Here is a 20,056-nt window from a genome sequence, read left to right on the forward strand (position 1 = left end):
TAATGCCTGCTGGGGCATATCGCCACCCCCCATTTTTCCTTCAGAGCAGGATTAGAGAACCCAAAGATATCACAATAAGTTTGGTTTATTCCCCTTTAATGGGTTTAAACTCATGCCGATGGTGGTCCTTTCCCTGGGCCCATGCCATTTTCCAGACCTCGCAGCTTATCTAAAGGCAGCCATGTTATTTCTCAAAGGCCTCACAAATCAATAAATGAAGTAAACAGTAGTGTTGTGATCTTCGCAATCAGACTAGATGAATGGATTCTTCCTGCTGTGTCAGCTGTCACTGCCGGCTTCAGATATACTGCTGTGGGATCTGGCGGCACGGCTCCTAGCATCTCGCAGCTACTTACAACATAAGAAGCATGAAACAAAGACACTTTCCCAAGTCCTTCTCTATATCTGTACAATAGCTGATATAGCCTTCAAATGTTTATATTATCAATACCACCAAATAGCGGCCTGCATGTTAACACAAGTGTGCGCCGGGAAAAAAAATAAAAAAAAATACAAAAATTGATAACCCAAAGTTTGATCTCTAAGCAAATGTTCCGTTTTCAGAAGGCAAATCGTTCGGCACAAGTGTGTACACAAATGAAGAAAAATGAAAGCGGCCATTTCAGTCTACAAGCCCTACAGCCCAGAACTCTGCTAGGGAAGACGAGAATTTATCACTTCCTAATTGCCACCGTTTACAGCTATGAAACAAAGTGCACGGCATAGCCATGGGGCGAGGTTCAACCTGCCTGGCTTCAAGAAAGAGGATCAAGATAAAAAATACATGCCTTTCGGGGAACAAAACACAAAAAGTTTGTTTTTCTCCACTCAAAGGATAGCGGTGTGGGACACAGCTAAGAAAATGATGATTTCATGGTATGTGTTATTAGTACTTGCCAACCAGCTACTGGAAGTTGGTAATAGAATAAAAATACATGGAAGAATACCGACTGGCTCACCAGATCAAGCACAGCAGCGAACACAGCCATTAACAAGGACTGGACTTCTTCCAAACAATAACTAACACAACGTGGTTTGCATTAAAAACACCGCATGGTGCGCAGAACAGACATGTAGAACACAGAATGGCACATGAAGCAATTTTCATACATTATATATGCCCTTATTTCAAGAGCATAATATATACATATTATATATATATATACATATATATATATATATATATATATATATATATATATATATATATATATATATATATATATATATACATATATATATACACACACACACACACACATATATATATATATATTACACACACACACACACACACACACATATGTATATGTATTACACACATACATACACTTTTGGAATAAGTAACAGCGGGCATCAAATGCCATCTCCTCACCTCAGCTTTAAGTTGTTCTCCACCTGTCATTGCTTCAAGCTGCTCCATTGTAATTTCCTCTGTAATTTCAATCCCCGCCATCTTCTGCACCACTTCTTTTAGAATCAGTAAATCAAAGCTGAAAAGAAATTGTGAGGCGAGATGGTTGTTGTGATGTGGCGCATTAGGCTCGCACTCAAAATTTTAACAAATAAAGCTTCAAGTAATTTATACGTTTACTTCACATAAAAAAAGGAGAAAAAGTAGAACTTCTTGCTATGCTTTTTGCAGAAGCTGTCTGCTCTGACTAATTAGGGCTGTACTAAAAAGGCTGATCTCCCTTTAGGGGGTCTCACACAGATGGATTCTAATTGCAGAATCTGCGACCGCTGTCTGTGCGGGGGGGAAAAAAAACGCAGGCATCGAAAGGCATGAGTTTCACTATATGCTTCTCACGCACGCATACGAATTGCGTATTCCATGAGCGGAAGAGAAAACGCAGCATGGCCTATTTTGCCACGGACTCCACATGGACGGCCTTAATTGAAGTCAATGGAGACCGTCCGACCCTCAGCCCATCAACTTTGCGTATGGGCAACGGCATGGGAAATACAAATATTTAAAAAAAAGGGGGGGGGGGGGGGGGACAGTACTGCACATGACCGCTGGGTGAGCCGCTGCAGTCATAGTCAATACATCTAAATCAGGTACGTGGGGTGACCGGCCAGGCTCACAGCTAGAATCTGCTGCGGGCCTTCCGCATGTGGAACCCGACCCGTTTATAAGGTTTCCATATGATGAGCTACAGTAGCCGTAACTGAATAAACTGCGGCCCTGCAGCCTCAGCTGCCCACTAAGTAACAGGGCCCCGAGGATCATATGCCCACCGATCATAGAACCCCCCTGAATAAACATCATCTATGAAATAAAAAACTAAAAAAAAAAAAAAAAAAAAAAAAAAGAAATTGACTTACAAGAAAACGTCACTTACCTCTTGCCAGCTTTCAGCTGATTTGCTACATACTGCAGAAGGCCAGTCAGCTCAATTGGGTATTTTCTAAAAATGGCTCCACAAAAGCTAGCCAAGCCTAGAAGAGAAAAATGTACACAGATCATGTAACAAACCACCGACTGTGTAAACGGGAGGATAACAGCATGTGGGACAATTGCAACAACATAGCAGACGGCAACAATCGCTGCTGTAAATCCAAGAACCACAGTAAAATGACTTACAGATGTAGAACAGCAGATTATTTTTACCCCTTGTGGTGTTAAGGATTTACAATGGAGAGAACGTCACTACATTGCCTTAAAGGGACCCCATCAGATGGAACCCAGTGTATAACATGGCCCACATTGTAAAGCAGCAGGCACATGATGTGTGTTTGGGGTTTTACAAGTAACGTCTTGACTCGGAGCTGTAATGACACCGCCTTTTTGACTGGAGATGGCTCGTTTGCATAACAGGAGCGCTGTGGTAAAAGTAGTATTTTGACTTTTTGCCAAATCGCTTCATTCAGTTTAAATATCTGTATTATACTGCAGCTTTAAAATGTGGGGCAGGTTATAAACCCAATTTCTGCTGATTGGCTCACGGAGGGGAGGTAATTGTAATGGAATTAAAGGGAACCTGAGTGAAGACCCATTAAAGCACCCAAAGATCCATCTCAGCAGAAACAACCAGTCCATATAGGACATGGACAGCCTTTCAGAGGAATAGCCATCATGCAACACTACAATTTCCATTTTGCAGTGACCAAGGCGTTTCAGGAACAAAACCTAAATAATAAATGATATCTTATAAAATCTGCAAAATGAGTCAGACTTCATAAGAGAACATTTTTAAAAGGACACTAACGTTTCACACAACTTGTGCTCATCCAGCAGCCTGTGTGTGTGTGTATATCCGCATTATTATTATTTTTTAGGTTTACCACTGAAAATCAAGTTTGAAGTGGCTGCCACTAGGGGTCTCCCTTCCAGAAGTTTTACAATCCACTGCTTGTCGTTGGGCACCTGGCTTCTCCAGTAACAGTGACAGAGGTAATATGGCTCTCCCTGTCATATACTTATTAGAGAAGGTAGAAAAAAAGTGTCACAGTTGCATCAGATATAATCTATATCCTACCTTGTTGAAGCAGGAGAAGGCAAATTGGGAGGCAAAAAAAAAAAAAAATATTCCTTCCAGACTTCAAAAATGACAAATCAGAATAAATCCCTGAATCGATATGCCATCTCCAGAAATCTAGTACATCCAACTTGTAATATTACAGCATTTATTTCAAGACAGGCATCCAGGCCCCTATGAAGCATATCACAAAACTTTGTGGCAGAGAGTTCCATAGTCTCACCGTCGGTTGATGGTGAAACCCGCTCCTGGCTGCTGTGTGTGAGACTGATGGCAACCAATTGGACCCAGAGGAGTTTGTATTATCTGCACTATAATAATCCAGCTGTCTCTAAAAGGGGACTGCACACCCTTAAAAAAAACGTTACTTTATGGTTGTATACTTCTAAAATACCAATTTTACCAACTTAATTCCGCTTACAGTTGACATTTGGCAACAGGTTGCATTAGAGCCCTAGACCTTTCTCACTCCATACAGTTAAGCTAATATGACCCATTCCCATTCATTTTTATGGAAACTTTGCCTGCAATGCCAAACCTGGCCACTGCATTGGGGATGGTGCTGTTTGCATCCTGCAGAAATCAGCTAAGTGTAGGAGTGTGCTAGCCCAGAGAACAGCTGATCGGTAGGGTCATGGGCAATAGACCCTCTCCAATCTACTATTGATTAAATAGTATTAAGATAGGCCATTGTTAGTATACAACCGGACAATCCCTTTCAAGGGGCTAGCCGGGGATTTCAATTTCTTACAGGTACTTGCAGAGGCGAGCCAGCCACTTCCGGCTGCGTTCTGACAAGAAGTCACAAGGCATTTCGGACCTCCAATGTCGGCGATACCATAGGTGAGGCACGGGCTGTCGAATCATTATAATTATTAAGCAAGTCCCACTTTCTATCGTTACATCAGCCAACAGCCCATCCCTCACCTGTGACGTCACAGACACCGGGCGTTGAGGTTTCTGTTTTCCTGCTGCATTATAGAAGCAGGAAAACTCAATACCTGCTTGAACTGATCCATGACAAAAGTGAACAGACTCTAGTACCTGCAATGGAGTCTCATCAACCTCTGTTTTACGATTATGCATTTCTCGAATGACTAAGTGAAGCAAGCTACTATTTCAGCCAGGATTTTTGGGTGTATCTGTCAGAAAAAAAACACATAACAAACTTGTCTGGGATATTATTAATTCCTTATAGGAAGGAAGAAATACTAACTCTGCAGCCAAGTGGAAATGGTGGTGTCATCATGCTTTATCTTCTCCTTCTCAGGATTTGCAAGTGCTTCAATTATACAGTCTGGGTTATAGTTAAAGACGGCATATAACCATATCTTCTACTTGTACATAATCATCACATTCATGTTAATAAAGAACTCGGTTTGAGGGGTCAAGTATTCTCTACTTTATAGAAAAAGAAGTGACACCATTTTTCAGCCCTTTATCCCATACAAAAAAAAAAGGTTAAAACAAAAATTAATAACTGGAAGGGGTCTATCGCTGCGGAGTAAGTTGGCGCTATAGAAATAAAGATTATCATTATTATCTTTGATAATGAACATGCTATGATAATGGCTGCGTTGTATTTACGTCCCCTGCAGCAATGGCAATACACGGCTCTGAGGTTTACAGAAAGGATACATGCGAGGACATCGTAGTTGAGGGATGTGAGGTATTTCAACGAATCGACAACAGGTGATATTAAGTTGTCATACTTCTGGATCTGTGAAAGTATCTGTGAAAAGAAAGACTAGTTAATGAAAAGAAAAGTTTCTACATAAAAGCTACAGGTTATTTGTTTTTTAGACAGGGTTTTTATTATTTGTATTCGATTTGGGACATCCAAAATTAAAATAACCAAAACCAGTAGATGGAAATACAGGGCTGACGAAGCTCTGCTTTTGTGTCATTATGGCCGCCTGCAAACGGCCGGGTCGGATCCCGCTGTGAGAATTCTCGCAGCGGGACCTGACCCAAGGCCCTGCAGGGACCAGCGCGGCACTCACCTGCTCCCACAGCTCCGGGTCTGTGATGTCCCGGCCGCCGCCTAGCCGGCGCATGCGCAGAGCGGAGCCAGCAGCCAGAAAGTGAAATAGAACATGCCGCGATTTGTTTTCCGCGAGAGATTTCGTGTGGACAAATCACGTCCGTCTGTATAGGATTGCGTTTTCTAACACAATCCTATGGCAGCTTCCATGGGCGGATATTGTGCGGAAAATCTCGCAGCGGAATTTCCGCCTGTGTGCACGGGGCCTATAGCAAAGTTTCCTGGCCCGCGTTCCTTTACATCACCATATCCTATATGCAGTACGGCTCAATGACCATTTTCTATTTTTATTGATAGGAAAGGTAATTTGTAATTCTAATTTACCACCATTAAAAAGGCTAAAGTACAATGAGGCCGAATAGTTCATTGGCTAAAAATACTAAACTACATTCAGATCATTCAATATTTCACAAATCCTTCAAACCGCCTTTCACATGGGCTGGAATTAGGACACATCCAAATCCACATCTGCGGACTTCCAAACCAAAATCCGCAGACCTAACAGCAGATGTTAATACAGAATTGCAAGCAGGTTTTAAGCCATCTTCAAGTCTGCATCAAAATCTGCAGGTAGCCTGAGGATTTAGGTACTGAATTTAAGGCGGCTTGTGGTGTGTTCTGTGTCCTAATTGCGGTCTGTGTGAAAAGTCCCATAAAGAAGCTCCTAGTTGTTTTGACAGCCCCTCTCCCCAATTGCTGAACATACTCATGTGTGCGAAGCAGTAATACAGCACACCTAAAAAAGCAATTAGAACTCTCGCACTGCTTGGAAATTACTTTCAAAGTGTCCGTTGGGCAGTTGACGGCAATCTCTTCCATCTAGGCTTGTTTGACATCTCTTTGCAGGAGACTTTTTTTTTTCTAAAGGTATGTTGCATTACGAATGGCATACAGGATTTTTTTTAAAAAGGGGGGGGGGGGGGGGAGAGAAAAAAAAACCTCCTCCTTAGCCCCTGTACGAATATAGCCTGGCCACTGCAGTGAGAACAGAGCTGTCTGCTTCCTACAGAAATCAGCTCAGTGCATAAACACATTAAGCCCAACAAACAGCTGATCGGTGAGGGTCTTGGGCAGCAGAGCCCCGCTGATAGACCTATATTTTACAACTGCCAAACCCCATTAAGCACTAACGAAACCAGTCTCTGGCTTTCCACGTTTTATAAACATAAACAAATAGCTCTCATGCATGTTCATATTGGACTAAATACAAAAGTACATTTTTACCATATTGTTGCAAAGCATAGCAGGGAAAAGTTACAAAGAAATCTAAAAAGACGGAAGTCATTTCATGGTGCATCAATAACAGAATGGAACGAATGTTTAGAACCCAATGTAGTCAATCACATACATCATAAAAGGTTTTGTAGGAAAATGTGCTTGTTAACGCGAGAGCATACTTAATAGTCAATGACACAATAAGAGGAAGGGTCACCTCAGGGTGGTTTAACATCCGAGTTGGACCTCCAACTGTTCAGTTCAGTCATAAGAACGGAAAGTGGAACCCCCCTCATTTCATTAAAGAACAAGTGACAAATGAAACCCTATAGCCGGTTTATGAACATATTGGATCTCAAAAGTAAAAAGAACCGATATACTCTAGAGAATGACATTGGTGAAGTCTTCTTTCCAGAACAGAAGCACTCCACTCGGCAGAGAGCTAACAGTCAATGACTATTTAGACAGTTGTGTCAGATCTCCAATAAGGGCAATGCCAATGGAGTTCAAGAGCTCCTTCAGGAAACCATTGGTGATCGCAGACTTCACCACTGTGACCTCCTCACATTCTGTATACCCGTGCCACATCAGCTGACCAGTGTGACTGGATTTCCCCTTTAAAATGTACATTGATAAAGCAGTCCGGTGTGCCGCAGATGGTGTGTTATAAAGTACAAGAAGCTGAGTGGATCCATATACAGTTTCGTGGGGAAAAAATTAAGTACCGTATTTTTTGTTCTATAAGACACACTTTACCGCCAAAGTGGGGGTCTGGGGGAAGGGGGAGTCAGTGCGTCTGCTGAAGCGAACATGCCGAAATTTGGATCCAGACAGCAGCTGTGTGATAAGGATCGAAGGTCCTCATCACACAGCTGATGGCCGGGTCTTCTCCATAGCAGAGGAGGAGAGCAGTACTACTCCTCCTCCTCCTCTGCACTGCCGCACATATGTACTGCCAATTGGTGGTGAGCGCCGGCGAGAACTGCTGCTGCTCCCCTGCCTCCACCAATCAGCTTACTCCCTTTTTATTATATGAGCTTGAAAAAGCATACTCCATCCCTCACAATAATAAGATGTTCCATGCAGGGTTCCTGGAAAACAGGGCAATAAGCAATAGGACCACCACTACATTGTCAGTCACCTCTCACAGAATCTTGAAATCCTAAACTGCAGATTTGCCTGGTTGGGCTGAAATGCATACTCCATACTATAATGAGACATGTCATGCAGGGTTCCTGGAAAGTTGGATGACAACTAATGGAATTACATTGTCGCTCAGCTCTACCAGGATCCTGAATGCCAACTGCAGAGTTATGCAGGCATGTATACACATACATCGCTATAACTAGTGAAACATGGCATTCAGGGCTCCTGGAAAGCTGGGTGACAACTAATAAGATCACCATTACATTAACACTCAGATGTCCCTGGATCCTGAATGGTAGGTTGACCTAGTGGTATATACTTCACTCTGAGGCTGTAATACTGCTCTTTATTCCTCCTGTAATACATCACTGCCTGGTCTGGGGGGGGAGGGGGAGTTCAAAATATTTTTTCCTATGTTCCACCTCTAAAACCTAGGTGCGTCTTCTAGAGCAAAAAATACTGTATAACTTGACACTTCTTAATCCAAAATTCCCTCATCAATAGTTTAGGACTCCAGTGAGTGGACATGATCAGCGATTGTCAGTTATGCCCTGTATGAGTGTGTGTACAGAGTTAACACTGAGTAAAAGGGGAAGGGGGGTGCTCACACGAACGGATTTTAACTGCGGAATCAATCGGCGATTGCCGCCTGTGCGGAAAATTCGCTGTAAAATGCGAGCATTAAAAAGGCATGCATTTTTGATCTTCCATTCACACTCAGGGGCATAAATTGCGTATTCCGCAAGCGGAAGAAAAAAAATCGCAGTGTGCTCTCTTTTAGCACAGATTCCATACAGACGGCCCCACTGAAGTCAATGGATGCGAGTACTCCACCACTAATATTCAATTAACATTGTGTACGAGTGGCGGAAACACTTGCAACTTCAGAGGAAAACAGATCGAAAAGCTACAATGCCGGCCGGAGAGGAGAGAGATCTTTCTTCCACGCAGATGATAAGCTGTGCATACGTGTGACGACAAAGCTTGCATCTGTGATCTTCCACAATCATTAGAAATTACTTTACTGCGAATAATCGAACGTCTTCCACTGCGAAAAAAAGACCCGTTCGTGTGAGCCCAGCCCAAGACTTCAAAGACCAAAATTACCAGGGTTTTGGAGCAATAAGTGTAGAATTATACATTATATTTTCCCACAAAACTATATATCAATCTACTCGGCTCCTCCTGCTTTATATAATATGCTACTAGCAAAGCGGAGTCCATGTTCAATGTGACAGGTTCCCTTTAAGTCTTAAACTTGGGGCTTTTTCAGACGACCATATATCGGCTCAGTTTTCACGCCGAGCTGATATACGGTGTCCTTGTCGGATCTTAGCTCCGCCCCCGCCCTTCCGATCGCAAATAGTGGCGAGGGGCGGGGAAGGGGCGGGAGCTCAGTTCCTGCTCCTGGCTGTTCCATCCCCCCCCCCCCCCCCCCCAACCCGACAAGGACACCGTATATCGGCTCAGCGTGAAAACAGAGCCGATATACGGTCGTCTAAATAAGCCCTTAAGGGAATGATAGGGAAACATAACTGAAACCTAGAACAACCAGGAAGCATCATCACTACAAACGATTTCAGTTTTTCAGCTGCTCAGTTATTACAAAACCATATTGGCTTTTGATTGCAAGTCTTCTCCACAAACTACATATCCCGCGCCGACCCATAAACACACACAGGAAGTTTATTATATAGCAAATACACATACATAGTCAAACAAAATGGCTGGATTACTATGGCTTAGTTTTCCTATTTGCCGTCCCGATGGCTTCACATTCTCTTTTGTTAGACGTCTGAAAGGCATAAGAGAGAATAACAATTAATATTTGCTACACCTCTAACATAATGTTTTATGAGTGCTATTAACACTTTAATTGGCCATAAACACGCACCAAGTGGATGTATAAAATAAAAAGGGGGGAGAAATCCATAAAACAACAAAACTATAGGAACCTTTTTCGTGGAAAAAGGAAAAGGGCGAATGACTGCAGCCCATATAGATCATAACCGGGGGCCGCGGCGAGCACAGATCTTATCACAGCGCAGAAATTCTCCAGTAACATTTGCAGGCAATAAAAATATTTTTTGTCAATTGCCTATAAAATGTACAAGACTTTGAAGATGGGAAGTGCGCTGTAACTACTAGAAGAATGTTCCTAATGAGACCAGGCGCTTAATGAAGGAGCTAAGGATCTCATGAGTACGGAAAATAATTGCTTGGTAGCAATCTGTGATTGAACTCATTACATTTTTTAGTGCAATCTTTAAGAACATTTTCAGCAGTTGCGGTCTCTGGTCTATAACTCTCCTGTAAGTGGACTGTTTCTGCCTGGGTGATAACAGGACTGCAGAGTACTGCAGTGTGCAGTCATTTATCAGCAGCGGCAAGGCTTCACAGCAGCGTCTTCAAAGGAATACTAAAGTGTCAGAGGGATTTCTGAGGACCCAGAGATGTTGTTGCTGAATCTACACTCCAGGTTATCTGCAACTGGTGTCTAACTGCCAGGCTTCACTCAAGACATTGTTACTTCATATCCTAAACCTTCTGGTACTCAGAGACACCATTAACCCTTTCCAATCCCATTCCCTTTTTTATTTTGGGTGGGAAAGCGTGTTGTGGAATAACAGAAGCACATAAAAATGCAGATTAGCAATTTTTTGAAAATTAAATGCGAGTTATGAGCTTCACATCATTTGTAATAATCCTGTAAGTGTACGTATATTGATATTACACACATTTATATAAGACTGTTTATTTCTAATTTCTCTAATGAGAGATAGAGAGATTAGAGAGGTAGGTAGGGATAGATAGATCATACATATTGCCATAGAGGCATCCTATAACTGCATATGTTTCTAGAGGCCCATTTACGCTGAACGAATGTCAGGCAAACGATGCCGGACACTCGTCCCTGTGTGTACTCGCTCCGATGTTGTTGCACAGGAGTAAGTATCGCTGGCTCATTCACAGAGCGGCCAGCAGGGGGCCGGGCGGCTGGAAGAGATTTCACTCCTGTTCACGTAACACAGCGGCCGTTCAGTACTGAACAGGTGCTGTTTACACTGAATGACCATCGTTCAGAATTTATGCAGCTTAAACGATGATCGTTCAGTATAAACAGCAGCCGTTCAGTACTGAACGGCCACCTGTTAAGTGAAAGTGACTCTCGCTCCTGTGCAACAGCATCGGAGCGAGTACACACAGGGACGAGTGTCGGGCATCGTTTGCCTGACATTTGGCCAGCGTAAATGGGCCTTAACACTATGAAGAAGAGTGCTCCAATGTTGGAGCGCTCTTCTGCATATTATTACACGGTGCAGAAGAGAGCGTCGACATCGGAGCTTTTTTCTGCATAGTGTTAGAAACATGTGTCAGGCCTCACCCGACATGGGAGCTATGCAGGGAGGTCTCAATGTCGGGCGAGGTTCGGCACTGGATTGGAAAGGGTTAACATACAAATCAACACACATTACTCTTAGATTTTATCCAGGTTTAAAGGGAATAAAACGAGCCCTATATACCAGACACTGGTCAGATTGGCTGGCGATTAGAGTATCTATCTGATGCTGCACATGTAACCTTACACAATTTACTTTGCTATGTCAGCTGTTTGACATAAATAAATAATAATTCCCTGCGGGGGGGGGGGGAAGGAGAAAGACGGGAAAATTCAAAAAGGCTTGAACCGTTATTTTGCAGCATTGTTGCTGAAGCAGCAATTACTGTAAAGTTTTGTTGTTACAGAAAGGTTTGATGTGATAGCATTATTGCCAACAGTCCCAAAAAAGAAGTGCAGAGGTGGTACGATTATAAAAAAAAAAAAAAATTTTACCCCAAAAGTGAGTAGACATGGGGAATCCATAAACCTACTGGGGGAGGAGCTTAAATGGGTTGTCACTGGACTACTCAAAAAACAAAGCAGTACCTACTCATTCCCTGCCGCCATAATCCAACCCTGCTGTTGCCCTGGCATTTGTTGTGACAGATGTCAGGTTACAGCTGCGTCACCACTCGTTCTCCTGGCATCTGTGCTCACATCCTGGGTGCCGTGATGCCAGGAGTTTGGAGACGTGACACTGCAGCTTCTGTTTGACTGCAACTTTCACCTTACCTGTGGTGGCATCACCTCTCACAACAGACACTGAGGCCGCAGCGCTGGCGGCAGGAAACAGGCAGGTACTGCTCTATTCTTATTATAACACAGGGTCATGTTGTCATCTACGACCTGGAAAACCCCTTTAAATGCCCCAAATTATGCTGTAATTATCACATAGTTTCCATGTTAAGTGCAGGCAATCCAAGCAGAACATATATGTGAATGGGCGAGTTGGAAACAACAGCCATCGGAAGGACTAGTAATCTGCTGACAGATATCTAAAGTGTATTCATTGCAGATAGCAGTAAACACTCCTTCATATTTTAGGTTAAGTGAAAGATTAACACTTCTCCCTAACTATTGCCCTTCTATAAAAAGTCGCAATTTTAAAATGGAAAGTAGTTTTTGGCGTCACACTGTATAGACTTTATATATAAAAGCTGGAAAAGCTGGGTTTAATTTAGACAAGAAAGCATTGGGGTGCCATTAGCGGGTGCGGGTAATGCTCACAATTTACCGCTAATTGCCTGGCTGCACCTGCACTTGCCACAGTTTCAAAGTTGCATGTCCAGAAGCAGCCTGGCAATTAGCAGTAAAACCTGAGTGCCACCCGCTAATGCTCATATAATAGCCCCGTTAATATATTTATTAATGACCTGGTGGAAGGATTGTGCAGTAAAATATCAATATTTGCAGAGGATACAAAACTATGGAAAGAAATTAACACAAGAGAGAACTGAAGGAGATTGCAAGAGGATCTGGATAAGTTGGGGGCAGAAAAGTGGCAAATGAGGTTTAACACTGATGAATGCAAGGTTATACACATGGGCAGAGAAATCCATGTCACCATTACACACTAAATGGGAAACCACTGTGTAACACTGACATAGGAAAGGACTTGGGGGATTTTAGTTAACGGTAAGCTTAATTGGAGCAACCAGTGTCAGGCAGCTGCTGCAAATAGCATCATGGGGTGCATCAAAAGAGGTCTAGGGGCCCATGACGGGAACATTGTTCTTCCTCTTTACAAGTCACTGGTCAGACCACACATGGAATATTGTGGACAGTTTAGAGAAACGGCTGAGGGGCGACCTAATAACTATATATAAATATATCAGAGGACAATACAGAGATCTCTCCCATCATCTATTTATATCCAGGACTGTGGCTGTACCAAGGGGGCGCCCTCTATGTCTAGAGGAAAGAGGGTTTCTACACCAACATAGGAGGTTCTTTACTGTAGGAGCAGTGAGACTATGGAACACTCTGCCTGAGGACATGGTGATGGCAAACTCAATAAAAGGAGTACTAGTTATTAGTATTATTTATAGTACCAGTGTATCTGGTTGAGCAATGAGCCACTTATAATATAGGGAATGACATCATCACCTGTAACTCACAGAAGGACCTGTGATGACGTCACTGTCATGTGATCAGGGGTGGAGCTCAGAGCTCCAGTGATTTAGCTACTCACTGAGGTGAAATCGTAGCTGAGATGAAGGACCTGTGATGACGTCAGCGTCATGTGATGAGGGGGCGAAGCATCTAAGTCACTCATAGACAAGTGGTCATTAGTACTTTGAGAAGTGGAGCCTGGACGCCTTTCTTGAGCATTACAATAATACATGTTATAGTCACTGATTACTTCAGAAGGGTCGGTGATCCAGGGAATATTCAGATTGCCAGATTGGAGTCTGGGAGGAATTTTTTTACCTTAAATTAGGAAAATTGGCTTCTACCTCATTGGGGGTTTTTTTGCCTTCTTCTGGATCAACATTGTGGGGTGATAGACTGAATTGGATGGACATATGTCTTTTTTTTTCAGCCTAACATGCTAAGTTACTACCGTAGGTGTTCAAAAGTATACAGGGTTTCCATTTGAGGAAACTAAAAGGAAAACCCCCTTATGCTAAGAGTAGTAAAAGCCTAACACAAAGTTCTAAAAGGCAAAAAACATTAATATACAAAGTCTGGTATTTAACCTCCTGATGAATGGTGTAAAAGTGATCAATAGAAATTAATAGATTTGTGGGGTCAACAAACCTAAAGGAATAGAAAACTTTCAAAATGAAATTATGCTAAAAGGAAAAATCTCTGAATGCACTAAACAGGCTTATTACACCCAAGATACACGTGGTAATACTTACTTCATAATGTATTTGGCTCTATCGAAGGTTTGTGCTTTAACTTTTACAAGCAATGGATGATTATTGTAGGTTTCATTCTTCCACTGTCCGTATAGACGATATCTTGAAATGAAATAGAAAGGAATTACTAGAGAGATGATGGCCTCACATGGTATATACAATATTAACCCCATAACAACCATGTGCCATAAGTGTGCAGCAGGTGGTACAAAGAGCAGGCTCGGATACCGAGCCCAATGCACAATTGGAAGGTGTCAGCGGTTTCTGACAACAGACATCCGCCTGCAACAGCTATGATTGGAGCTTGTTCCAACCGTGGTTGTTAAAAGGGGTTTCAAGGGTTAGATAAACGTGGCTGCTTACTTCCTAATGCAGGACCGCCCTTGTCTGTTGGTCGTATCTGGTATTTGAGCTCAGCTCCTATTCACTTCAATACCAGCTGCAATACCAAATACAAAGCCATGGACAAGGGTTGCAATGTGTTCACAAGAAAGCAGCCATGTTTTTCTAATCCTGGAAACGCCTTTAACTTTTTGGATGCCACTCTCAGAGTTAACAGTGCATCTAATCAGTAAATAAGCCCTCGCAACCTCATCAGCAGGAAAATAAAAGTTAAAGTGGTTGTCTCGCGAAAGCAAGTGGGGTTATACACTTCTGTATGGCCATATTAATGCACTTTGTAATATATATCGTGCATTAAATATGAGCCATACAGAAGTTATTCACTTACCTGCTCCGTTGCTAGCGTCCCCGTCGCCATGGCTCCGTCTAATTTCGGTGTCTTCTTGCTTTTTTAGACGCGCTTGCGCAGATGGGTCTTCTCCCTTCGGCTCGGAAGCAGCGGCGTTTTGGCTCCGTCCCCGTCACGTGCCGATTCCAGCCTCCTGATTGGCTGGAATCGGCACATGTGACGGGGCGGAGCTACGTGATGACGCGTACAAGGGGCGGAGCCAAACGCCGCTGCTTCCGAGCCGAGCCGAAGGGAGAAGACCCATCTGCGCAAGCGCGTCTAAAAAAGCAAGAAGACACCGAAATTAGACGGAACCATGGCGACGGGGACGCCAGCAACGGAGCAGGTAAGTGAATAACTTCTGTATGGCTCATATTTAATGCACAATGTACATTACAAAGTGCACTAATATGGCCATACAGAAGTACTTAACCCCACTTGCTTTCGCGAGACAACCCCTTTAAGAGTCTCGCAATATAACAATAAGAAACTATGTAACAGTTTTTAGTTTTCAAAAATAATACATAAACTGTATAAATTTGGTATCACCATTTCTACTGACACACAGTATAAAGTCAACATTTCAATTTATCAGTCCCATGAACACTGCAAAAGCAAATTGCACAATTGTGGGTATTTTTTTTTCTATTTCACTCCACTTAAAAGTTGTTCAAAAGTTATAATACATTATATGGTACATTGAATAGTACCTTGTTTTCCTGAAAATAAGACCTACCCTGAAAATAAGCCCTATCATAATTTTTCAGGGTTGCTGAGGGTGCAGAATGATTTTTCAGGATTGAAGATGCGTGAAATATAAGCCCTACTCCAAAATTAAACCCTAGTTACAGTTAATATAAAAAAAAGTCAATATAAGTAGTGTCCAGGCAGCTATACATGTAAAACAGTTAAATCTTTTGAAGCAACAATGAATATAAAGACCCTGTCTTATTTTCAGGGAAATGGGTACTATTAAATAACTAGTCCTGCAGAAAATGATCCCTCATACAGCAAAGTCAACAGACAAATTAAATAACAAAGATAAGAAAAACAAAATATAAAATTTAAGAAAAATATCCTCCCAAATAGGACTACAAAGAATGAGGAAGCAACTAAAAATGATCTTCTACATGCCCCTAATTAAAAGTGGTTGTCCGATAAATGTATCTTTACAAACATACAGCAAGATACAAAGTGTGTGCGGTGTACTGCTATCGTTGCACCTCTGTCCATATGTACTAGAAGGGCTGGAAAATCCTCTTTCGTGGTTTGTCTGCTCTTCCCTTTTGCTCCATGTGGCATATAGATCCAGATCCCCACAGAGTCATGGCCGCTGAGGAACTATTACCATTACGCAAAGAAAAGACCCATTGCACAGTTCTCCCCAAAAGTTATGTTCGCACGGGGCAGATTCGGTGCAAATATTCTGTGCGGACCCTCCACATGGAGGATCGACCACATTTACAGTAGCAGCAAAGTGGATGAGATTTGTAAATGGTCGTCCACACCCTGCAGGAAAAAATCCAATACAGAAATTAACCTGCGGATTGGATTTTGGACCCGCAGCATGCAAATTACAGCACTGGATTTTCAGTGTGGATTGTACCTCTCTAGATGAGTGGATTAATTCTGCACCAAAATCCACACCAAACGGTGAGGATATTAACAAAGATTTGGTGCTACGGATTGTCCACTGTGGACACTCCGCAGCAAAATTCTGCTCCGTGTGGACATACCCTAAGAAAGTCCAAATTTGCCCATACATTACTTGGTCTAGCCATCGCTTTCAAAGGACTTGAAAGTTACAGCTAAGTATACAGATATCTTTACAGAGCTTACATTCTGTGAGTGAAGGAAACATACAGGCAGTTGCAGTGTGTAACACAGAGGGCTGCTTATGCAAAAGTAGAATTTTTTGTACATTTTAGCAATAAACAAACTAATGTCCCGCTTGGACTTACCTGTATTGGTATGGAAAGGTTCTGATCATGCCCCAAAGTTCCTCAGACATACAAGCATTACAATCCATTACAGATAATGATGGAAGTAAAACTTGGTCCGTAATGCTTAGAAAGCAACTAAACAGGATTTCCTATTGTCAATGAAGAAACATTCAATACATTAGAAGAAGTGATAACAGAAACCAAACGAGTACCACATCCCTCCGCACTAAAGGAAATGAAGCAACAAGATTCGGTAAAACATGTTGGTCTGATCAGCCTATTCAGTGACTGTAAGGTTACAGCACAGACAGCTTGGCAGAGCCAGATTGATGGTCACATTCCGACGGCACGTCACTGATCCTCTCAATGATCCTTGCCCAATAATGAGAGTCATGTTCCCGACATGTCAGATGCTTCTATCCATCAACTCAACAGAGATATACATCGTGCGGTGTGTTTACTCGCACTCGTCAACGAAAACACTTCATTAGTATTCCTGAACTTTTCTCAGAGATTACTTTGTGCACACTTACCATCTTCTCTTTATCGTCTACTTTACTTGGATCAGTCTGGAACTGAGAATGAAAGAAGAAATTACACGGTGAATAAATAAAAAAAATACCCCAAAGGGTATTACCCATCCTCGACCCCAGCAATCCTGCACTGCAGCCTCACGATTCATCCGGTCTGCAACAGCGGAAGTCAGGTTACTGCTGCCTGCCAACCAGAGATAGCAGTGTCGCCCTTCCAAACAGGAGGACAGACAGTAATGGTGCAGCCTCTGATTGGCAGGTTGCGGTCACCTGACTTCTGCCGTCAGAGACTGGAGTAATCGTGAGGTTGCAGTGCTGGATAAAAGTTCTAAGGAATGATGCTCCAGAAATGTTAATGTACTACATTAAAAAATAGCTAGGTAGTCTAAACCAAATGTAAGAGAAGATGCATCAAAGCTGGTGCAAAGAAAAAGTGGAGTAGCTGCCCATAGCAAGCAGATGTCACTTATTTTTCCGAGGCGCTCTAGAAAAATAAAGCAGCAATCTGAACGGTTAAAATGGGCAACTTCTCCACTTCTCTTTTGCCCCAGTTTTGGATATCTGGCTCACAGTAGTTATGTAAATTGTGTGGGGTGGGGGGGGAAGCACTGACAAAGTGCTACTGATGTCACACAGCAAAAACAGTGTGTTCACATAGTACTATTTACTATGCTGGGCAATTACAGTACGCCAGGGGGATCCTGCCAAAAACATTGCAACGGAATCTCGAACGGAACGGAACCATTGCCTGTCATTAGTGAGACGGACTCCACTTTGGTGTCTATTTTACAAGGTTCCATTAATTTCCATTATCTTTGCAGTAAAGAATAACGTAGTTGACTGCACTATTCTGTATTTAAAACAATGAACAAAACCCTTGTAGAATAGACAGAGAAGTGGTGTGTGTCACTAATGACAGACAATGGTTTTGTTTGGGGGTTCTGTCACCGTGTGGTTTTCGGCACCTGTAACGGATCCCCCTGAGCTAATCACACAGCACAGTACATAACGCAGTATGAATGCTCCCTTAGATGGCAGCTCAGTACTATATAGCTATACTAACACTCCAAGTCCGGAGAGAGCTACAGCAGAAGTACATCTGGAATGTTGTCAGGCTGACATACACATTCTTCTAGTGCCATGATTATTTAAAGCGGTAATCCGAGTTATGTTCCCCATGCACTAACATAACAAATCGGCATATACTCTCCTCTCCCGCTGTGTCCCGTGGCATTGCTCGATCCTCCATTGCTTTATTTACCAGCACGGTTTATGGGACGTCCCAGGCACTGCAGCCAATAACAGAGCTCAGTGATCAAGTGCTGATCTCCATCAGTGGCTGCAGCACCGCCGACGTCCCGTAAACCCTCTGGAGCAACGTGTAAACGTGACGTCGGAGGAGAGACCTGGAGCAGCACCACAGGACACAGCGATAGCAGGGAGAGGTGAGTATATGCAGATTTGTTATGTTAGTGCATGGAGAACACACGTCTACCAGAAAAATATAACTCGGACCAACTCTTTAATTTCTTGAACAAGAATCAGGCGTTGGAACACACAGGGTTATGCTAGGCAGAAGCGTAGCACAGCCGACAACCCTGATATTCAGAAAACAAGGCCTAATGAGCTCCGATCCGAATAGATCTGGTTTCATACACTAGGGAGTCCACACTAGTCCTGCAAAACCTATTTATGGCTTATGGAAAAGGTTCCAAATAAACTCAAACTCATAAGCACTTGATGGAAATTAGTCAAGGACGCATAAAAGAAAAGTGAAGGCATTCCACACAGCAGCCCATAAAATTAAAGGTCAAGGCACAAACCTCCTTCATGAAAGCTTTGCCCAGTCTGACAATTTTTGCTAACAAAATGGGGTCATGTGATAAGTGCGGTCCGAGGTAACAAAGCATATTGAAGACATCTCTTCTTAAGTCATCAAAACACTCCGCTGGTTTAGGGGCCTTCTTGTTGTTCAAAAAGTACGTACGGGATCCCTTGGCACCTTTGGGCACACCCACCCTAGGAAACAATGTAAAAAGCGCATTAGGTACATAATCTACTGGAGGTGGAATTATATATGATGGGCAGTTTTTCCTATGCTTAAAAGAAAAAGAAAAAAAAGGACGATGAGAAATTTGTCATTAATGTAAAACACTCATTTCCATAACCTTAATCCCCGCCCCTAGGTCTTTTTCCAGGGGCCATTAAGGGGCTTTCATCTGCAGTGCGGTCCTGTGAGAAGGAGAACCGCTGCTGGACTGTCGGATGACAGCCTTGGCACTTGCTCTAACAGCGGGGACTAAAGAAACCTTCAATCTCCGCTGTTTAACCCTTTACATGCTGCGGTCAGTGCAACCACAACACGTAAAGTAGTGACCATAGGGTCCCGGATGGGTTGCTATGGCAACTAGAGACTTTGACTATACCCTCCGGGTCTGCCAGCTACAGTTGTCTATATGGCTATAGTATAGTAGTGTATTAGAAGAATGATAAAAGAAAACTTGCTGATATTTAAGTCCCCTGGTGGTACAAAAATAATTTTAAAAAAGGGAGGGGGGGGGGGGGGTTGGTGACAAAAATAGTAAAACATAAACCGTATAAACTTGGTGGTGCCGGAATCGTTCAGACCCAAAGAATAAGGTTATCACATTACTTCTTTGGACACTGAACACCAAAAAATTTCATCCAAAAAAACAAAAATGCAGTGGAGTTTAAAA

The 20,056-nt window shown here is 42.7% G+C and overlaps 1 protein-coding gene across 3 annotated transcripts in view; it reads right to left on the bottom strand.

The window, feature by feature from the left end:
• The window catches only part of THOC2 (THO complex subunit 2), a 142,150-nt gene that overhangs the window by 70,560 nt on the left and 51,534 nt on the right, over positions 1–20,056 (bottom strand). For all 3 annotated transcript variants that reach the window (XR_010787019.1, XM_066581689.1, XM_066581688.1), the window contains exons 12-20: positions 19,163–19,358; positions 17,340–17,381; positions 16,825–16,955; positions 14,134–14,235; positions 9,598–9,682; positions 5,121–5,214; positions 4,699–4,779; positions 2,346–2,442; positions 1,376–1,493 (exon numbers count right to left, since the gene is read on the bottom strand). Coding sequence is in view for 2 of the 3 variants with exons in the window: in XM_066581689.1 (XP_066437786.1) it covers positions 1,376–1,493; positions 2,346–2,442; positions 4,699–4,779; positions 5,121–5,214; positions 9,598–9,682; positions 14,134–14,235; positions 16,825–16,955; positions 17,340–17,381; positions 19,163–19,358 (946 nt within the window). In the remaining variant the exon portion in view is untranslated. The remainder of the gene's footprint in view (positions 1–1,375; positions 1,494–2,345; positions 2,443–4,698; positions 4,780–5,120; positions 5,215–9,597; positions 9,683–14,133; positions 14,236–16,824; positions 16,956–17,339; positions 17,382–19,162; positions 19,359–20,056) is intronic.

This window comes from Eleutherodactylus coqui, chromosome 10 (assembly GCF_035609145.1).
Source record: "Eleutherodactylus coqui strain aEleCoq1 chromosome 10, aEleCoq1.hap1, whole genome shotgun sequence".
NCBI lineage: Eukaryota > Metazoa > Chordata > Amphibia > Anura > Eleutherodactylidae > Eleutherodactylus > Eleutherodactylus coqui.